General features: G+C 40.1%; 1 protein-coding gene across 1 annotated transcript; it reads left to right on the forward strand.

Moving 5' to 3' along the window:
- Nucleotides 1-7,855: 7,855 nt before the first annotated feature.
- Nucleotides 7,856-8,266, forward strand: LOC109150821. Its single transcript, XM_019298797.1, has one exon. The coding sequence runs from the start codon at nt 7,856-7,858 to the stop codon at nt 8,264-8,266; it is 411 nt and encodes a 136-aa protein (XP_019154342.1).
- The last annotated feature ends 1,546 nt before the right edge of the window (nt 8,267-9,812 follow it).

A 9,812-nucleotide genomic window follows, 5' to 3' on the forward strand; every position in this document is an offset into this window, starting at 1 on the left:
GACGCACGTTTTGGTTTTAATTTCATGGAATTTGGATTAAAAACAAGTATGTTAAGAAGGATTCACTAGTACAAAATTAAACATAGAAGATTGACCATAGGCCACCATTATTGAAAGAATGGTTGCCTAATCTTAGCCCAAAAACTCGCGGTGGCAATTTTGTAAATAAGTGATCAATAATCTGCCACCATTATTAGTTGTAATGGTTGCCCATTGTATTTTGTATTTATTTAAAAAAAATTTATTTATAATAGGCAACCATTTCTAATAGAAATGGTTGCCTTAAAATAGAACTTGTTTTATAATAGGCAATCATTACTAATAGAAATGGTTGCCGTAGATTAACCCTAGACCTATGCCTTAGACGAACGAGATCGATCTGCTCCCTCGATATGCCTTAGATGAACGAAATTTTTTCTCCCATCGACGCTCCGTACCAATCTGCTGCTCTCGCCCGGCGATAACCCTAGACCGTCGCTGCTCTCGCCCGGCGACCCACCGATCTGCTCCCTTCCGATCTGCTCCCACCGATCTGCGACGATAACCACGCCGTTGGCGGCGACCACGTCCACGACTCACCGCGACGCACCGTCACACGCACAGCACCACGACGCGCCGCCATCCCCGTCGGCGCCACTGCCGCCTCCCCTTGCCGACACTGCGCCACTTCCGCCTCCCCTTGCCGACGCCGCGCCACTGCCGCCTCTCCTTGCCGACGCTGCGCCACTGCCACATCCCCAGCGATCTGAATATGACGGGAATTGAAGGTAGCCTTGACGGGAATTGAAGGTATTTTTTATTTTTTATTTTTCCAACACATATCCTACATTGTTGTTTGTCCTTCGAAACCCACGAAAAAAAAAATAGCTCAAATCAGAAGACTATTCGATCTGACCTCCATTAATGAACTCTTGATTGCTTTGATTTAATGAAGATTCACTAGCTTCTAGGATAAACATAGGGAAAAGAACTCACTTAAAAACCATTGGGAGGTAAAGGAAATCATATTGCAGGTGGCTCTCGAGGCAATACTCGTCAAGAAATTTCATAAAGCTATCCCTCCTGAACACATCACAACGAAAGCAAGATTTTTTAGTTTATGAATGTGAATGAAAACAGTTGCTAAACCAGGTAGGCATTAATGCACCCATATTTTAGCAGAAAATGGAGATTTCCAGTTAAATAAAAACTTTCAAGAGCATTAAATGCTAAGGTAATAAATAAATAAATAAATAAATAAATAAATATATATATATATATATATATATATATATATATATATATATATATATATATATATATATATATATATATATATATATATCAATGGAAATAAATGAGGAAGAGAATAGTAAAAGGCAAAAATGATTTTAGCACTGATGCACTGAGATAGGGACAGACAGTGAAGAGAAAGTGCAATAACTTCCTTTTTGCTATGGCCTCTTCAGTGGCTAGACAATAAGGCTGAGATAGACTGCTACTTAGAATAACCTATGCTAAAACATTGGGTATATGTCCTATTTCAATTCACTGTTTTGTATAGACAATTCACTAGACAATTCATTGCTAAAACATTGGCTAGACAATTCACTGTTTTGTATACAAAACCATTGCAAAGAAAGTGAAATATACCTATTTCAATAATTTATAAAGGTTGTTGAGATTAATTTCCATCATGTTGCTAATGAAACTCATTAGTTATTAACTTATTGATGATGATGATGCTGATGATGATGATGATGATGATAGTAATAATCTAAGGAATAGGCATTCCATACATCATCAATGCCATCCCTTGCAAGCATTAAGGCAACTAGTCAAAAGGACCTTCTTACAGCTTTAGCTATGGCCCCTTGCCCTTTTATTTAGTTTCAGGAATGAGAAACTAGTTCCATACATTAAGCCATTTTATTCCCAATATTGAAGCAAGTAGAGGCATAACTTGAAATCACTGCGTTCAACACTGTTGCAATTAAGTTGGCTACTCTTGTGTGGTTTATATGGTGTGCCTACAGGAACGATGTACTGTGGAATAACAAGCCATACACGGCTTCTTGGAGCCCTGGAATGGATTGAGTTGTTATGTTGATGCCGCGCTGTTTGAGGACTGCAGTCGAGTTGGCTTTGGTTTAGGTACGTGCAATTACTTTAAGTTATATGTGCAAGTGGTCTTCTGTATTTGTGCAAATTAAAAATGCGTCACCTTGTTTAATTATATATATAACAATGTGTAAATCACTCTTACAGGGGCAAAGAGATATACTGAATGAACAATATAACAATATAACAAGAAAATGTGATATTCACTTAATGTCTGCTAGAAAAGATTAGGGTCATTTGACAATTTTTTTTCCTTCTTTTTTTGGTAATGCCAGCATAGTGTATTCTGATTTTTCCATTTTAGAAGTTTAATTTTTATCCTTTTATTATAATAGAAATTGTTACTTCCCTCTATACTTTTATATATATAATTATATATATATATATATATATATATATATATATATATATATATATATATATATATATATATATATATATATATATATATATATATATATATATATATATATATATATATATATATATATATATATATATATATATATATATATATATATATATATATAAACCCCTCTTGGAGATGAATGAGAAACAGCATGCTTGAATTAAATGCTTTCCTTGTATGAATTAATTAGTTTGGTGAATTAGATTGAATTTGTTGATGAGTTAAGTATAAAATTGTTGAATCAAGAATACAATTTTTAAGAAGAATTATAAATAAAACAAAGTTGGATGTAATATCTTACACAACTACCTAATGCCCATATGGTTTTCAATAAAAAAATAACATAACCACATGAGCTTACTTGTTCACTAGTGGAAAAATAATAAATTAAAAGAAAACGAGAATAGTTTGGGAACATCTCTATAACCATTGCGTATCCATATCTGATTAGTACTTAGAGTAGTATTTTATGGATTCACAGATATGGATAGGAGTTGGATGTTCGGAAAACGCACTACATTCCCATATATGCAAGGGGTTCAAGAGTTTATACAATGTGCTGAAGAAAATATGAGTAAAAAGGGGGAGGACTTTATTGTGTGCCCGTGTTGCGATTGTCAGAATTTTAAAAGATATCGTAGTTCTGATGAAGTGATGAGTCATTTGATACGTCATGGTTTTAAGGGAGGATACACAAGATGGATATGGCACGGTGAAAGCTTAATTCCTAGTACAAGTGTAATTAAGGAAACTTATATAGATAGTGAAACTCATGCACACGGTAAAACTAAAGCAAATTGTCAAACTCTTGAAGATAATGAGGAGAATAATGCATCTCATGTTAGCAATGATGAGAATGATGAAGATAATGATCGAATAGATGAAATGATGTGTGATGTGCAGGAAGATTTTAGTGAAATGCCTCCTGAATTTAAAAGTTTGTTTGACAATGCTGAAAAACCGTTGTTCCCTGGAAGTACTAAATTTACTAAGTTATCTGGAGTGCTTAAATTATATAATTTAAAAGAAAAGAATGGATGGAGTGATAAGAGTTTCACGGGATTATTAGAACTAATAAAAGACATGCTTCCGGGTGACAATGAACTTCCTAATTCAACTTACGAAGCAAAAAAAAATGTTGTGTCCTTTGGGTATGGACATTGAGAGGATACATGCATGTCCAAATGATTGTATTTTGTATTGGAAAGATTACAAAGACTTGCATGTGTGTCCAAAGTGTGGAGCATCACGTTATAAAAACAAAGATGCATGTAAGAATAAGAAAGGTCCCCCAGCCAAAGTATTATGGTACTTACCCGTAATACCAAGATTTAAACGCATGTTTGCTAATCCAAGAGAGGCAAAAAATTTGCAATGGCATGCTATTGGAAGAAAAGAAGATGGAAAACTGAGACATCCAGCTGATTCACCTCAATGGAGAAATATTGATAGGAGGTGGCCTGATTTCGGTTCTGAAAATAGAAATCTTAGACTTGGACTGTGTACTGATGGAATGAATCCTCATGGTAACATGAGCAGTCGACATAGTACTTGGCCTGTTCTTTTAGTAGTTTACAATCTTCCTCCTTGGTTGTGTATGAAAAGAAAATACATCATGTTGTCGTTGTTGATATCAGGGCCTAAACAGCCAGGAAATGACATTGATGTATATCTAGAGCCACTTGTTGAGGATTTAAAGATTTTGTGGAATGAAGGTGTGCCGGTGTATGATGCTTATACTCGAAGCAGATTTACCTTACGTGCAATAATTTTTTGCACAATAAATGATTTCCCAGCTTATGGTAACCTATCGGGTTATACTACTAAAGGAGCTAAGGCATGCCCAATTTGTGAAGATGAAACTCCCAGTCTATGGTTGAGTAACTGTAAAAAGAATGTGTTCATGAGCCACAGGACATTTCTCCCTACGGGTCATCCTTATCGTAAGAAGAGAAAGGCTTTTAATGGAAATCTTGAGACTCGAGTTGCTCGTTTACCTTTATCTGGAGATACTATTTATGAACGTGTTAAGAATATTGAAGTTGATTTTGGTAAGACTTGTAAGACTAGTCAAACGACTCCTTGGAAGAAGAGGTCTATATTTTGGGATCTACCATATTGGGAGCATTTATCAGTTAGACACTGTCAAGAAAGACAGTACTCTATCTCAAGAAAGAGAGTCAACAAAGACTCAAGTATGAGAGTCAATATAGACTTGATAGAAAGAAAGAGAATCAAGAGAGACTCAAGAAAGTAACAAAGAAACCTCCATAGAAAGTACTCTATTTTATATATGAGTGTATGATTATATTATTGCACTAGATTGCATATGAATATGAGTATATCGTTGCACTAGATTGCATATGAATATGAGTATATCGTTGCACTAGATTGCATATGAGTATGATTATATTGTTGCACAAGATTGCATAAGAGAATGAGTATAATGTTGCACTAGATTGCATATGAATATGAGTATATTGTTGCACAAGATAATTGAAGCATGTGCTCCATCTCAACTAAAAGTCTAAGCTGATAGTTGGATTGCACATTAACGGCTAGATGCTCACACGCCCCCTCAGGTCTGCGGTGGGTTCCAAGCAACACGTGAACCGGTAAACCGTAGTCGCTTATGAGTGGCGCTGAGATTCGAACCCATAACCTTTGGTCTGGCTCTGATACCAAATTGAAGCATGTGCTCCATCTCAACTAAAAGCCTAAGCTGATAGTTGGATTGCACATTAATGGCTAGATGCTCACAAAGATTGCATAAGAGAATGAGTATAATGTTGCACTAGATTGCATATGAGTATGATTATATTATTGCACTAGATTGCATATGAATATGAGTATATTGTTGCACTAGATTGCATATGAGTATGATTATATTATTGCACTAGATTGCATATGAATATGAGTATATTGTTGCACTAGATGGTATATGAGTATGATTATGTGGTTGCACGAGATTGCATAAGAGTGTGAGTATATTGTTGCACTAGATTGCATATGAGGATGATTATATTATTGCACAAGATTGCATATGAATATGAGTATATTGATGCAGGAGACTGCATAAGAGTATGATTATATAGTTGCACGAGATTGCATAAGAGTATGATTATATAGTTGCACAAGATTGCATAAGAGTATGATTATATGGTTGCACTATGTTGCATATGAGTATGAAAATATTGTTGCAATAGATTGCATAAGAAGCATGATCATAATGTTACACATGATTGTATATGAATAGAGCATTGTAAAAGATTGTTTAATGAGAAGTTTAGCTTGAGATATTCTTTGAGCATGATTATCGTGTTGTAGTAAAAGTTCCACTATCAAGTTATGTGATAAGAATGTGAAAGCATGTAAATACCTGTGGTATAGTCCTTTAACATAATCGTATCTGTAAGCATGAATTGCTTGATAAGCTATTTGAGAAGTCTATATGTTGATGAATATACGTGATCCGTCTTATACATATATAAGCATGCCAGCTGATATTATTAGGTGCAAGCATTTTGGAAGTATATGATAATCAAAAGATGATTTGAGATTAGCTTACTGCTATAAAGATATCAAATGAGGTCAAAGTATATGCTAGAATGCTTTACAGGGTTGAGTGTGGTTATACTTAGGTTCGTGCTAACGAGTGTTTTTCCTGTTTGTCTATTTGTTGCTTGCAAAACCCCTTTCAGGTGGGCCCAACAGTGAGAAGAGATCGAGTTAGATTAGTCTCTTAGTTTGAGATGTCTAAACTCTAGTTTTATTTATGATCACGTTATGGATTTAGACTTATGACTTATGTTGGAGGATTGATGTAGACTATTTTGGGGTGACGTTTTCCCCCTTATCTTTCCCAGTATTTATTTCTAGTATTCAGACTTAATCTTATTTGTAGTTTTACCCCTTTTAGCCTGTGCAATCACCAAAGAATGGTGATTGTGGCGGTGACACTCCCACTACTTATCTTCTAGGTTTCCGCTGCATAGTTTATGATAATGACTGTTTAGAGATGTAATTAAGAGTTAGAAAAGTGGGGTATTACAGAAGAGGCCAAGCCCAAAGGAAGAAAAGCCCGGGCGAAGCATGGACCGAGTCAAGAAGTCGGCCCGACCCCGAGGTCGGGGCGAGGGCTCGGTCTGCGCGAAGAACAAAGAGCCATTGGAAGCATTTAAGAGGCCGTTAAAGAGCCCAGTAATGGCAGCCCAACGGCTCTAAGGAATAACTAGTGATTAATCGGTCAATTAAGGCCTTAAATGTGTGTTCTAAGTTGAAATTCAAGAGAGGCTTACTATAAAAGGCCCCTCACAAGTTGTTAGAAGGGGCGAGTCCGTGCCGAGAGAATAGAGACCCACTTTCACTAAAAGTGCTTATTTCCTTCTATTTTTGAAAGGTGAATCCACCAACCACAGTTGTGTTGGACCTCCCTGGGCCCAAAAAAACCCTAAAACCAACACTGGTGCCGTCCGTGAAGATCGTAACGAAAGGTTACGACCGTTCTTGAGCATTGAGAGGAGAATTGGAGACAAAGTGAAGAGACGAGCAAGCAGGAAAAGGGAGTCTTACGAGATGTCTGAGGGACGAAGCCGCGCCTCCAATCGTAATGGGGTGCCGGAAGCAGACTTGAGAGATCAGTTGAACCAACGGAATTTGCAGAGTCAGGGAGACGACTCAACGCCCCGGGACCGACCTCCGACGATGATACCTCTCACTCCCGAACAAATCCAGGCCATCGCTCGTGCGGTAGCGGCGGAGACCCGGGAAAGGAGAGAATCGTCGGTCTCCCGGCCGCCAAATGTACAGCCGCACAATTAGCAACTACCCCAGAGGTCGGATAGACGCGGGCGAGAGGATCAAAGAGCAGAGGATCTGCCAGCACGGTCGGTCCATTCGAGATTAGACCCGAATATAACGCGTCGATCGGCGAGAGAACGGCTGGGAGGAGGAGAACCCAGTCGCCTGCGGGCGGGCCAACGAAATCGAGAGGCCGTCCGAGAGAGAACTCATACCAGAAGAACTCGGACTCGGGCACGACAGACCGAGGGGCCCACTCGCAACGAGGAAAGGCAGGCCGAGTCGCAAGTCGGGGAGAGCACCGAATCCACGGGGAACCACACCAGGAACGCTGGCGAAGTGGCTCACCTGGCTCAGGAGTTACGCAATTTGAAGGAGCAAGTGGAAGGCAAAACCAAGTCCCCGGGTCGGACGTTACTCACCGCCTTGCCCTTCTCGGCTGAAATCATGGCGTACAGGATACCCGGTGACTTCAAGTTTCCGGAGTAGGCCACTTTCGACGGGTCTGGTGACCCACGCGAGCACCTCCTGAGCTATCAGGCAAAAATGCAAGTTCTAGGGGTCAAGGACCCAGTCATGTGCCGTGCCTTCTTGCCGACCCTGAAGGGATCGGCCAAGAGATGGCTTGTGGCCTTACCCACAGGCTCGATCCGCAGCTTCGAGGAGTTGGCCGACCGCTTTATGAGTCACTACGCCGCTAACATAAAACCACAGAAGAACCTAACGCATCTGGAGGATATCCATCAAGATGAGGGTGAAACCCTCAAAGCGTACCTGGCTCGGTGGCAAAAGGAAATCCAATCTATCGAGGAGGTGGAAGACCAAACTGCACTTACCTTCTTTATCGAGTCGCTTCGATCCGGACAACTATATCAAGATCTGCGGGACAACCGGCCGGCTACCTACGCGAAGGCCATTCACATGGCCAACAAGCGAGCCAACACGGAGCAAGTGTAACACCCCGTGTTACGACCCCTGACCCAAACTAATTATTTAATTACTTACCCTAAAAAGAGAATTAAAATCCACTAATTAACTAAAAAGGGTCCACCATAGTCTATGGACCCTTTTCCCTAAAACCAACCCCTTAGTCCTGTAAGGAATAGAATTAGCAAGCCCATACCATTTAGACCCTAATTGGGACTCTTAGATATATAAGTAGGGGCATAGGAGGCACCTAGAATCCACACCACAATAACTTTCACCACACAAGAATTCCCAAGAATTCCCATAAGAGAAATCAAGAAAGAAGAGATCTTAAAGAAAGACCCTTCATAGCCAAGGAATTTAATTAAGGCTAAAAGGTAACCCATGTCTCAACAAAACCTATTTTCCTTGCTATAATCTTCTCCTTTGGTTCCTTCTATATACTTGTGTCTTGATGAAATCTTCTCTGATAATTACGATATGATCTTGATGATTGATGAGATGATTTTATGTGTGATCTTGATGATGATAAGAGGATCTTGATGATTGTGTGATATTCTTGATAAATCTTGATGTTTCTTGATATTAAAGATGAACTATGATCTTGATGATTTAAATATGATTAGAGCCCTAGGTTGAATCGTGGATTTCGTATTGGGATGTTCTTGGTATATTTGGGTGGGAATTCACATGTTCGGGTGTTGATTATGTTTAGAAGTCATGATAGGATGTGTTCTATGTGATTCTTGCTTTTGATCCGTTAATTGTCTACGTGATGTCATCAATTGCGTTTAAAAGTGTCTAAGCATGGTTTCGGGTTCCACGGAGGATCCCGGGACGTATATTTTGGAAAATAGTCAGTGGGGGGTAGGGGGACCCGCCACCTACCCGCTGCCCGAAGTAACGCCACCGGCAGCGGGCAGCCGGCGGGCAAACGACTGCCCGTCGGGCACCCGCTGCCCAGAGGTCCATCGTCGGCGGGTGGCCCTCCACCTGCCGGCCACCCGCTGGAATTTTGCCCACCTTGGGACTTCGACTTCCGCGTTTAATGTTCCCCAACCCCCGTGGTGTCCCAACGGACTCCGTTTGTCGTGCATGAGTCTAGTTGATGTTTCGGGTACCGTTCGTAGGATAACAGAGTCTCGTATATCGCATACTAGTTGAATCGGTAACCTGTTGGCCTAGGAGGAAGATGTATGAACCCCTTAGGACTATTCTTAGTATGTGGATAATCACGCTTAAGTTTATTTATACGCTTTCCCCCTTTCCCAATGTGCCAATATGTGTTTACTATGTGTTATGTGTGCATGATACCCCAATTTGGTTGCGATCAAATTGGTTATACACGAGCTGCGGTTCGTTATCTTGGCTGCGGTCAAACTGGTTACTCATGAGCTGCGGTTCATTCTCCTGGCTGCAGTCAGTGACTCACTTCTAGGGCTGCGGTCCACATGGGCCTCGTGTGCTATGGTCCACCGACTGGACGCGCCAGGCGGTGTGTAGGGCCACTAGCCCGAGGAAGGCCATAGTCCATCGAATGAGTTGTCAGGCGGTGTGTATGGCTATGGTCGGCTGC

The sequence above is a fragment of the Ipomoea nil genome, unplaced genomic scaffold, assembly GCF_001879475.1.
Source record: "Ipomoea nil cultivar Tokyo-kokei standard unplaced genomic scaffold, Asagao_1.1 scaffold2280, whole genome shotgun sequence".
Taxonomy (NCBI): domain Eukaryota; kingdom Viridiplantae; phylum Streptophyta; class Magnoliopsida; order Solanales; family Convolvulaceae; genus Ipomoea; species Ipomoea nil.

Bases quoted from the DNA above. Each gene is read 5' to 3' on its own strand.
- LOC109150821 (XM_019298797.1), top strand. From the start codon at position 7,856: ATGCAAGTTCTAGGGGTCAAGGACCCAGTCATGTGCCGTGCCTTCTTG.